This window comes from Tachyglossus aculeatus, chromosome 10 (assembly GCF_015852505.1).
Source record: "Tachyglossus aculeatus isolate mTacAcu1 chromosome 10, mTacAcu1.pri, whole genome shotgun sequence".
Taxonomy (NCBI): Eukaryota; Metazoa; Chordata; class Mammalia; order Monotremata; family Tachyglossidae; genus Tachyglossus; species Tachyglossus aculeatus.
Window position 1 is genome coordinate 789244 of NC_052075.1, and position 12770 is coordinate 802013.

The 12770-nt window shown below is 50.0% G+C and overlaps 1 protein-coding gene across 2 annotated transcripts in view; it reads left to right on the forward strand.

The window, feature by feature from the left end:
* PRKAA2 (protein kinase AMP-activated catalytic subunit alpha 2) overlaps window positions 1-12770 on the forward strand; it is a 31926-nt gene that overhangs the window by 11364 nt on the left and 7792 nt on the right. For both annotated transcript variants that reach the window (XM_038752386.1, XM_038752387.1), the window contains exons 2-3: window positions 3787-3928; window positions 10454-10547. In XM_038752386.1, coding sequence (XP_038608314.1) covers window positions 3787-3928; window positions 10454-10547 — 236 coding nt within the window. The remainder of the gene's footprint in view (window positions 1-3786; window positions 3929-10453; window positions 10548-12770) is intronic.

Genomic DNA, 12770 nt, shown 5'->3' on the forward strand with positions numbered 1-12770 from the left:
AGCTCAAAGTCTAACGGGGAGGGAAAACAGGTGTTAAATTCCCATTTTAGGGGTTAGGAAAGGGAAAAACAGAGAGGTGAAATGCTTTGTCGAAGGTTACCTAGCAGACAAGTGGCAGAGCCAGGATCAGAACCCAGGTCTCTTGACTTCCACTAGGTCCTTTCCACTAGGCCAAGATGCTTTGCAAAACCCTCCTCAGGCTCTCCCCAAGCCCCCCACTCCTCCATGTCAAAGACCCTTCCCCAGAGGCTTCCGGGCTCTCCGCCCCATGGCTTCTCCTGCTCAGACTGCTCCCATCTCCCTCTGCCTCCCCCATTTCTGCTCTCCACCCACTGACTGCCACCTGCTCGGACCTCTCTCTTCTCCTGCCAGGCCCCGGCTCGTACTCTCTGCCTCTCCCAAGCCAATCTTCTGGCTGGGCCTTGCTCCTCACTCTTCCACCTCCGTCCCCTCGCTTGTGGCAATCCCCCGGCCTGGAGCTCCCTCTCTCCATCCGTCCCCACGGTCGCACGGACCTTGGCACTCCCAATGTCCAAATCCCTCCTGAAACCCCACCGCCTCCTGCTAGTCTCTTCACCTCATGGCCCTGAGCTATTCATTCCTCCGGTCATGCTGGCTCTCATGGCCTTATTTATGCCCAGACTCAGACTCAGCACCTCTGTGTATATGTTTATACACAGTTCACTCAATCATTTGTTTTGACTCCTCTGTTTGTAAACATTCTTACCTCATTCTCTCCTATTAGATTGTAAACTCCACTTTATGGTATTTGTTAATAATAATACTACTAAAAATTATAGTAATAGCAATAATAATGATGGTATTTGTTAAGCGCTTACTGTGTGCCAGGCACTGTAATAATAACAATAATAATAATAATGGCATTTATTACTATGTGCAGGGCACTGTTCTAAGCACTGGGGAGGTTACAAGGCGATCAGGTTATCCCCAGGGGGCTCACAGTCTTAATCCCCATTTTACAGATGAGGTAACTGAGGCACAGAGAAGGGAAGTGACTTGCCCAAAGTCACACAGCTGACAATTGGTGGAGCTGGGATTTGAACCCACGACCTCTGACTCCAAAGCCCGGGCTCTTTCCACTGAGCCACGCCGCTTCTCTAAGCGCTGGTTTGGATACAGCCAAATTGGGTTAGACACTGTCCCTGTCCCACTTGGGTCTCACAGTTTCAATTCCCATTTTACAGATGAGGTCACTGAGGCACAGAGAAGTAAAGTGACTTTTCCAAGATCACAGAGCAGACAAGTAGTCGAGCCAGGGTTAGGACTTATGACCTCCTGACTGTCAGGCCCATGCTCTATCCACTACTCCATGCACTTGTTAAGCATTTACAATGTGCCAGCATTGTTCAAAGCACTGGGGTAGATACATTTAATCAGGTTGGACACAGTCCCTGTCCCATATGGGGCTCACACTCTTAAGCCCCATTTTACAGATGAGGAAATTGAGGCCCAGAGAAGTGAAGTGACTTGCCCAAGCAGACATGTGGCGGGGCTGGGATTAGAACTCAGGTCCTTCTAACTCCAAGAAGGAGTCAGTAAGTGCTTACTATGCGTCAAACACTGTTCTAAGAACTGGGGTAGATTCAAGCTAGTTAGGTTGGACACAGTCCCTGTCCCACATAGGGCTCACAGTCTAAATAAGAAGGAGAACCGAGGCTCAGAGAAGGTAGGTGACTTGCCCAAGGTCACACAGCAAGCATTTGGCAGAGCCGGCACTAGAACTCAGATCCTTTGACTCCCAAGCCTGGGCTCTTTCCACTAATAATAATTACAATAATAATGATGGTGTTTGTTAAGTGCTCACTATGTGCCAAGCACTGTTCTAAGCGCTGGGGTAGATAAGAGGTTATCAGGTTTCCCAACGTTGAGCTCACAGTCTTAATCCCCATTTTATAGATGAGATAACTGAGGCACAGAGAAGTTAAGTGACTGCCTGAAGTCACGCAGCTGACAAATGGTGCTGACAAATACGATTGATTGATTACAAGACAACAAGATTGGCAGTCATGTTCCCTGACAACAAGTTTACAGTCTAGAGAGGGAGACAGACATTAATATAAACAATAACTTTTGTACAATTATTGTACTTTCCGAAGCACTTAGTACAGTGCTCTGCACACAGTAAGTGCTCAGTAAATACGATCGAATGAATGAATTTATAATAATTTGTAGACATAATAATTATATAATTTATAGATACTTATAGCTATAGCCCAGAAAAGTAAAGTGACTTACCCAGGGTACCCGCTGTAAAAGTGATGAGAATAACAACAACAATAGTCATAACAATATCAATCAATAATAACGTCCATGTATCAACCTATCACTAATATCCATAATGATAATAAAAACACCCTGTTTTGGAATAGAGTGGTAATTTTTTCTAAGTGCTTTCACATCTGTTACTGCATTTTATCCTCACAAAATCCCTCTAGGTTAGAGGCAGGAAGCTTATCCCCATTTTACAGATGAAGTCACCAAAGCCCAGAGAGGTCGGGTGACTTGACCGAGGTCACAAAGGTGGCTACTAACTCTAATGTCCTCCCCCAAATGCTCAGTACAATGCTCTGAACGCAGTAGGACTGGACGCTCCTTTAGAGCAGGAAAAGGGCAACTCTATTGCCCTTTCCCAAGCGTGCAGTAAAGTACTCTTCTATCAATCAATCAATCATATTTATTGAGGGCTTACTATTTTCAGAGCACTGTACTGAGCACTTGGGAGAGTACGATGTAACAGTATAACAGACACAGTCCCTGCCCCCCCACAGTAGACTGGAAGCTCATTGCGGGCAGGGGATGTGTATGCTAACCCTGCGGTCTTCTCCCAAATGTTCCGTACAGTGCCCAGCACACAGTAGATTGGAACAGAACAGGAATCATGCCTACCAACTCTATCATTCTCCCAAGTGTTCAGCACACAGTAGGTTTTCAATAAGTACTTCCTCGAAAACAAAAAAGTGGCCCGTTCCCTGCCCGCCGGAAGCTTCCAGTCTAGTAGAAGCAGCATGGCTTAGTGTCAAGAGCCCGGGCTTGGGAGTCATAAGGTCATGGGTTCTAATCCCGGCTCCTCCGTTTGTCTGCTGTGTGACTTTGGGTAAGTCACTTCACTTCTCCGTGCCTCAGCGACCTCATCTGTAAAATGGGGATTGAGCCTGTGAGCCCCACGTGGGACAACCTGATTACCTCGTTATCTACCTTAGCACTTAGAACAGTGCTCGGCACATAGTAAGCACTTAACAAATACCATAATTATTAGATTATACTACAATCATTGGCACTTAGTACATTCATTCATTCAATTGTATTTATTGAGCGCTTACTGTGTGCAGAGCACTGTAATAAGCACTTGGGAAGTACAAGTCGTCAACATATAGCGATGGTCCCTACAGTGCCAAGCACTTAGCACAGTGCTCTGCACATAGTGCTCAATAAATACAACTGAATGAATGAATGATAATAATAATTATTATTATTATTAGTGATGGGTCCAAGCCCTCACCTCAGGGCCTGGGGTGGTGAGTCGGTGGAAGGTGCCTGGCTCGCCTTCATCGTGCCCGTAATTCTAATGGCACTGACTCAGAACCGACTCCTTCCTGCCTCCGGGCCCAGGACTCGCCGACCCGCTCGCACTCGGGTCAGGGACCGAGCAATGGGCGAGCGTCCGAGCGAGTGGGGTGGGGGAAGGGGTTGCGGGCTGGGGCTGACCGGGGCCACCGGCCACCCCCCCCCCCCAGAGACCCCCTCTGCTTTCTTTCTTTGGCCCAGTGGGAGAGCACCAGTTGACGGGCCACAAAGTGGCCGTCAAAATCCTGAACAGGCAGAAGATCCGCAGTCTGGATGTGGTCGGAAAGATCAAACGGGAGATCCAAAACCTGAAGCTTTTCCGCCACCCGCACATTATCAAACTGTGAGTCCCACCGAAGCGGTCGGGCTGGCTGCTTCTGGGGCCTGTCCCCTCGGGGCCGGGTTGGCTACAGGGTGGGTCAACGCTTCCCCCGGGGTGGGGGTCAAGGAGGGAAGCCCCCGCGGGCTTGGAGGGGACTGACCGACTGACCCACCGTTTCCGTGGGAAAATCTCGGAGGTGTGTCACAGAACTCAGGACCGTCCACTGTCTGATTGACCAGTGCTCTGAGGGGGTGCCGGGAAACAGTGTGGCCTAATGGTTAGAGCACAGTCCGGGGAGTCTGAAGGACCCGGGTTCTAATCCCGGCTCCTCCACTTGTCTGCTGTGTGACCTCGGGCAAGTCACTTCACTTCTCCGGGCCTCAGTTGCCTCATCTGCAAAATGGAGATGAAGACTGTGAGTCCCATGTGGCAGCATCCAGGGAGCGAGCTTCATCATCATCATCATCATCAATCGTATTTATTGAGCGCTTACTGTGTGCAGAGCACTGTACTAAGCGCTTGGGAAGTACAAGTTGGCAACACATAGAGACAGTCCCTACCCAACAGTGGGCTCACAGTCTAAAAGGGGGAGACAGAGAACAAAACCAAACATACTAACAAAATAAAATAAATAGAATAGATATGTACAAGTAAAATAAATAGAGTAACAAATATGTACAAACATATATACATATATACAGGTGCTGTGGGGAAGGGAAGGAGGTAAGATGTGGGGGGATGGAGAGGGGGACGAGGGGGAGAGGAAGGAAGGGGCTCAGTCTGGGCAGGCCTCCTGGAGGAGGTGAGCTCTCAGTAGGGCCTTAAAGGGAGGAAGAGAGCTAGCTTGGCGGATGGGCAGAGGGAGGGCATCGGCCATTCATTCAGTCATATTGATTGAGTGCTTACTGTGTGCAGAGCACTTTACTAAACACCTGGGAGAGTACAATACAGCAACGGACACATTCCCCGCCCACAACGAGCTCACAGCATTGAGGGAAGCAGTGACCTTCCAAAGGGAAGCACTGGATAATAATAAAATAAAAAACTCAGCGCTTAGAACAGTGCTTCACACATAGAAAGCGCTTAACAAATGCCATCATTAAATAATAAATAAATAATAAATTATAATAAATATAATAAATAATAAATTAAATAATAATGATGGCATTTGTTAAGCGCTTACTATGTGCAAAGCACTGTTCTAAGCGCTGGTAGGAGAAGCAGCATGGCTCAGTGGAAAGAGCCCGGGCTTTGGAGTCGGAGGTCATGGGTTCAAATCGTGGCTCTGCCACTTGTCTCAGCTGTGTGACTTTGGGCAAGTCACTTCACTTCTCTGGGCCTCAGTTGCCTCAACTGTAAATTGGGGATTAATACTATGAGCCCCCTGTGGGACAACCTGATCACCTTGTAACCTCCCCAGCGCTGAGAACAGTGCTCTGCACATAGTAAGTGCTTAACAAATGCCATCATTATTATTACAAGGTCATCAGGTTGTCCCACTTGGGGCTCAGTCTTCATCCCCATTATACAGATGAGGGAACTGAGGCTCAGAGAAGTGAAGTGACTTGCCCAAGGTCACAGAGCAGACAAGTGGAAGGGCCGGAATTAGAACCCATGACCTTCTGACTCCTAGGCCCGTGTTCTAAGAGACCTTCCCTGATTAATCCCTCTTTTCCCCTGCTCCCGCTTCTTTCAGCATCATCTGTGCACTTGGAACTGTGACCTCTGGGCATGTGAGCCCATTGTTGGGTAGGGACCGTCTCTTTATATTGCTGACTTGTACTTCCCAAGTGCTTAGTACAGTGCTCTGCACACAGTAAGTGCTCAATAAATATGATTGAATGAATGAATTTGATATTTGCCCCACCCTCAGCCCAACAGCACTTAAATCCATATCTACAAATTATTTATATTCACGTCCGTCTCCCCACTCTAGACTGTAACCTCGTTGTGGGCAGGGAACATGTCTACCAACTCTGATGTACTGTACTCTCCCAAGTGAGAGAAGCAGCGTGGCCCAGTGGATAGAGCCTGGGCCTGGGAGTTAGAAGGATCTGGGTTCTAATCCTGGCTCTGCCACTTCTCTGCTGTGTGACCTAGGGCAAGACATTTCATTTCTCTGGGCCTCACTTACCTAATGAATAAAAGCACTCAATAAATACCATGGATGATGATGATGATGATAATGATAGAGCAGAAACCACCAAACCTGGCCAGGAGGGGGTGATTGGTGACCTGAATGATGATCATAATGATAATTATATATAATAAGCATGTAACTACCACAATGATAATAATAATCATTGTGGTATTTAAGAGCTTACTCTGTGCCAAGCACTGGGATAGATACAAGATAATCAAGTGGCACACAGTCCCTGTCCCACACTGGGCTCACAATCTAAGGGGAGGGGGGAAATAGGTATTGAATCCCTATTTGACAGATAAGGGCCCTGTAGCCCAGAGAAGTGAAGCGACTTGTCCAAGGACACACAGCAGGCCTGTGAGTTTAGCGGTCACCAGGGCCGGGATTTCAGGGGTCAGGGAGAGAAGGGTGAGAGAGAGGGAAGGCGGGGATTGGGCTGGTCCTCTGAACAGGGAAGGAATCCTTTGTGGGAGGAGCATCCAGGGAGGAGGTGAATATTCCCAAGGGTGCCAGCGAGGCTGAGGCCTCGAGGGGAGAGAGGGTGGCGCAGACCCCGGAAAGTCAGCACGTAAGGAGTCGGGCGGGCATTCCAGAAAAGGCCAGGCTGGGATGGCGGCCCCGGCGTCCGGATCTCCTCCTGGAAGCGGTCAGCGTGGGACCTTGACGTGCCGACCGTCTGACCTTGAAGGATTCAGTCTCACCCACTGGCCTTGGCAGCAACTGTAGATCACGAGCCTCCGATTGTCCGGGACCTAATCGGCGGCCACGGTGTTGACTGATCGCTCACTGGGGGTGGTACCCTGTGCTCGGCGGTGCCCCCGGACTGACCCAGGAAGCCGAGATGAGGTCCGCTGGGACAGGCAGGCTTGCTCCAGGGGCGTGAGCGTTAAGACTAGGAGCCCCATGTGAGACATGGACTGTGTCCAACCTGATTAGCTTGTCTCTACCCCAGCATATAGAACAGTGCCTAGTACGTAATACGTGCTTAACGAATACCAGCGCTTAGTACAGTGCTCTGCACACAGTAAGCACTCAATAAATATGATTGATTGATTGAATACCATCAAAAAAAAAAAAAAACAAATAAGGAAAGATGAGCCAAGCTCCAGGAGGCTGTGTTGTAGGGGCTTCTCCCCCTGTACGGTCCCGAGTTCCACCTTGGGTCTGAGCTGGGCTGGCCTCTGGGGGCCCGAAGGGAGAAAGGGAAACCCCCTTTCCCTCCTTTCCCACCACCCCAATGCCACCTGGCATTCCCCGAAAGACATGGGACCGAGGCTGGAGGCCAGTGGCCTCGTGCCCCCCCGGCTCGCTGTGACAGGCAGCCGGTGACCCCCGTGGCCATGGGGAGAGACCGTGGCACTCTGGACCCCCAGAAGCCAGAGTTTGTGGTGGGACGGGGGTGGCCAGGACTGGCTGAGACCCTCCCCCTACCACAACCAGAGCGCTCTTCTGGAATGAACCGGAGCCGGGCAGCGCTGTGCCCAGGCAGGCAGCGCCTGCCCTCCCTCCCCCTCCACCCAACCGCAAGGAGAACCAGACTTCAGCCAGGCCGGTTGGCTTGGAGCCCAGCAGAGAGAGACAGTGGTGCCAAGGGGAAACTGAGGCAGCTGAAGAGAAGGTGGGATTGGGAATAATAATGATGGTATTTGTTAAGTGCTTACTATGTGCAAAGCACTGTTCTAAGCGTGGGGGGATACAAGGTCATCAGTTTGTCCCACGTGGGGCTCACAGTCTTAATCCCCATTTTACAGATGAGGTAAGTGAGGCATAGTGAAGTGGCTTGCCCAAGGTCACACAGCTGACAGGGGGTGGAGGCAGGATTCGAACCTATGACCTCTGACTCCCAAACCCATGCTCTTTTGCCGTATCCGTGTCCCACGGATCCTGGGTCTCAGCCCGACGATTCCCGAGCCTACTGTGAATCTTCCACCCTGCAGGTCGAGCTTGGTTCTGACAAGAATCAAGGAGCTGAGCTAATGGATGATAATTATTATTATGATGGTACTTACTATGTGCCAAGCACTGTTCTAAGCACTGGGGCAGATCCAAGCTAAGCAGGTTGGACACAGTCCTTGTCTCACATGAGGGCTCACACTCTTAATCCCTATTTTACAGATGAGGGAACTGAGGCCCGGAGAAGTGAAGTGACTTGCCCAAGGTCACCCAGCAGACTCGTGGCGGAGCCGCAATTAGAACCCAGGCCCTTGTGACTCCCAGGGCCGTGATCTATCCTCTAAACCATGCTGCTTCTAAAAGGCTGCTTCTAAAATCCTGGTCTGGAGGGATTTGAGCGTCATCCCTGCCACCTGCGCCCAAATGTGATCAGGGCAGTCGATGACCCTTTGTGGGAGAAGTCGGGGGGTCGGGCTGGACCCACTAGTAGGATCCTCTGGATCGGACGTCAGACATTCGGCTGACTGGGGGCCCGCCATGAGTCAGTCAGTCAGCAGCTAATACTGAGCACCCCCTGGGTGCACAGCACCATACTGAACCCCCAGGAGAGGACAATAGAGTTAATAGGCACAATCCTTGCTCTCAAGGAGCTTACAGGCTACTGTGTGCAGAGCACTATATTTAGTGCTTGGGAGAGGACAGTAGACTTAGCAGACAAGATTCCTGCCCTCAGAATCAATCAATCAATCGTATTTATTGAGCGCTTACTGTGTGCAGAGCACTGTACTAAGCGCTTGGGAAGTACAAGTTGGCAACATATAGAGACAGTCCCTACCCAACAGTGGGCTCACAGGCTAAAAGGAGGAGACAGAGAACAAAACCAAACATACTAACAAAATAAAATAAATAGAATAGATATGTACAAGTAAAATGAATAAATAAATAAATAGAGTAATAAATATGTACAAACATATATACATATATACAGGTGCTGTGGGGAAGAGAAGGAGGTAAGATGCGGGGGATGGAGAGGGGGACGAGGGGTAGAGGAAGGAGAAGGTTTACTATCTACCGTGTACTGAGCACCTGGGAGAGAACAGTAGTTAGAAGACATGATCGCTGCCTTCAAGTCAGGAGAGACAGAAAAGAGAGAAAGGAAATTTGGGTAGGTACATAAATAAGTACTAAAAGTGTAGGATGTGTAAATTAATATATGCAGAAGTTCCACGGGTAGGTGTGATGAATAAATGTGTTTTTGGTGCAGAAGTGCTCTGCTGGGAGGATGGGGAAAAGAAAAATTAATCCGGCAAGGCCTTCTGGAAGAAACGACTTCAGAAGGGCTTTGAAGTTGGGGAGAGCAATGGTCGTTCAGGTGTGAAGAGGATGCAAGTCTCAGGCAGGAGGAAGGGCATCTGTTGAGGGAAACTGAGAACAAGGCACAGTGAGGAGGTGAGTTTGGCAGGAATAGAGCGTGAGCTGGAGTGTGGTGGGGGAAAGAGTGGAGAAGTAGAGAAGGAGGGAGCTGATTGAGCGCCTTAAAGCCGAAAGTGAGGAGCTTCTGCTGGATGGGGAGATGAATGGGCAACTGGAGGGTTTTTAAGGAGCGGGAAGAAAACTGGACCGTTTGCGTACATTTTCCTCCTGCTTTCCGAGCCCTGTTGCATTCTTAGCCTACACGGGGAATTGAGATCCAGTTGAATCCTTATGGGGCAGTGAAGCCGGGCCTTCCAGGGTTCAGAGCAGGGAGCCGCCCAGCCTTCCCCCAGAGTCTGCAGAGACGGCGGCGAGGGGAGGGGGCCGAGCCAGATCTGGGGAAAATGTGTCACTGCAAAATGGGGCCTCAGAATGGGGTTGGTATGTTTACACCTGGAAAAATGGTCAATCAGTCAATCATATTTGAGTGCTTACTATGTGCAGAACACTGTACTAAGCACTTGGGAGAGCACTATACAACAGAATTAGCAGGTATGTTCCCTGCCCACAAATAGAGGCCTTCCCTGGCTGTGCCCTCCTTTCCTCTTCCCCCACTCCCTTCTGCGTCGCTTGACTTGCTCCCTTTATTCATCCTTCCTCCCAGCCCCACACCACTTATGTGCAAATCTGTAATTATTTATTTCTGTTAATGTCTGTCTCCCCCTCTAGACTATAAACTCATTGTGGGCAGGGAATGTGTCTGTTTATTGTTGTACTGTAGTCTCCCAAGACCTTAGTACAGTGAGCCCCCGTGGGACAACCTGATCACCTTGTAACCTCCCCAGCACTTAGAACAGTGCTTTGCACATAGTAAGTGCTTAATAAATGCCATTATTATTATTATTACTATTATTACAGTGCTCTGCACACAGTAAGCACTCAGTAAATACTGAATGACTGACTAGCATACAGGCTGTGGGGCGATTCCTCTCAGGGCCGGGAGTTTTAGGGGCCTTGGTCCCAACCAGGCGAGACGGATTAGCTTCTGGTTCTGATAATCTCAGGATAGCAAGGCATTCTCTGTCTCTTCCCGGAAGGTACCAAGTCATCAGCACGCCGACGGATTTCTTCATGGTCATGGAATACGTGTCTGGTGGAGAGTTGTTCGACTACATCTGTAAACACGGAAGGGTGAGTGTCGGAATCACTGGAGTGTTTGTTCAGCGCTCACTCTGTGCTGAGTGCTGGGGTGAATTCACTATGGCCGGATCGGGCATAGGCCCGGGCCCCCACAGGGTGCCCCGTGCTAGAGAAACAGCATGACCTCGTGGATACAGCTTGGGCCTGGAAATCAGAAGGACCTAGGTTCTAATCCTGCCTCTGCCACTTGTTTTCTGTGTGACCTTGGGCGAGTCACTTTGCTTCTCTGTGTCTCAGTGACCACATCTGTAAAATGGGGATTGAGAACGTGAGCCCCGTGTGGGACAGCTACGTGTCCAACCTGATTAAATTGTATCTACCCCAATGTTTAGAACAGTGCTTGGCACATACTAAGCACTTAACTAATACAATAATAATAATAATGATAACAATAATAATTGCATTTGTTAAGCGATTACTGTGTGCCAAGCACTATTCTAAGTGCTGGGAGAGATGCAAGGTAAACGGGTTGTCCCACATGGGGCTCGCAGTCTTAATCAAATCTTAATCTGTAAAATGTGAATTGAGACTAAGTGCTGGGGGAGATACAAGGTAATTTTAGACTGTGAGTCCACTGTTGGGTAGGGACTGTCTCTATATGTTGCCAATTTGTACTTCCCAAGCGCTTAGTACAGTGCTCTGCACATAGTAAGCGCTCAATAAATACGATTGATGATGATGATGATGATAATCGGGTTGTCCAACGTGGGGCTCGCAGTCAATCAAATCTTAATCTGTAAAATGTGAATTGAGACTGTGAGCCCCACGTGGGACAACCCAATTACCTTGTACCAACCCCGGTGCTTAGAATAGTGCTTGGCACATAGTAAGTGCTTAACAAATACCATCATCATTATTATTATTATTATTATTATGAATAATCCCCATTTTCCAGATGAAGGAACTGAGGCCCAGAGAAGTTAAGTGGCTTGTGAAAGGTCACAAGTGGTGGACCGGGGATTAGAACTCAGGTCCTTTGACTCCCAAGCCCATGCTCTTCAATCAATCAATTGTATCTATTGAGCGCTTACTGTATGCAGAGCACTGTACTAAGCGCTTGGGAAGTACAAGTTGGCGACATATAGAGACAGTCCCTACCCAACAGTGGGGTCACAGTCTAGAAGACTGCTCTTGCCACTAAGCCACGCTGCTTCTCATAATAATGTCTAATTATTAGATTATTATTAGAGAACAATAAGATTAGATAGTTAATAATGAAATAATAGCTAATAATATCAATCCCAGAGGTTAGAACAGCGCTTGGCGCATAGTGAATGCTAAACAAGTACCGTTATCATTATGATTATGATGACTATAATTCAGGGGGAGGAAGGAGGGGGAGGTCCAGACTTCCCCAGCCCTGACCACGCCCACACGGACCACGCCCACATCTCATGACCACGCCCCAAACCAGGCCACGCCCACATCACCCCACGGACCACGCCCAACAAATCGCGGATCCCGCCCATCATCGCCCCCAACCTGACCACGCCCCCTCTCCACCAGACACAGGCCCACACACACCCACACCCACGCCACGCCGGAGACCCCGACCACGCCCCCTCTCGACCACGCACAGGACCACACCCTTACACACACCACACCCGCCCTGATTCCCTGACCACGCCCCCCCTCAACCACACACAGGACCACACCCCCACATGCCACTCCCACCGAGGCCCTGACCACGCCCCTCTCGACCACACCCACACGCCACGCCCACCGATACCCTGACCACGCCCCCTCGACCACACAGAGAACCACACCCTTGCACACACCACACCCGCCTATTCCCTGACCACGCCCCCCTCTCGACCACACACAGGACCACACCCTGACATACACCACACTCGCCCTGTTTCCCTGACCACGCCCCCTCTCGACCACACACAGGACCACACCCTTCCACATGCCACGCCCACCGGGACCCTGACCACGCCCCCTCTCGACCACACACAGGACCACACCTGCCCTGATTCCCTGACCACGCCCCTCTCGGCCACACAGGACCCCACCCCATGCCACGCCCACCGAGATCCTGACCACGCCCCCTCTCGACCACACCCTTACCACACCCACCGATTCCCTGACCACGCCCCCTCTCGACCACACCCTTACACCCACCACACCCACCCTGATTCCCTGACCACACCCCCTCTGGACCACACCCTTACACCCACCACACCCGCCCTGATTCTCAGTGGAAAGAGCACG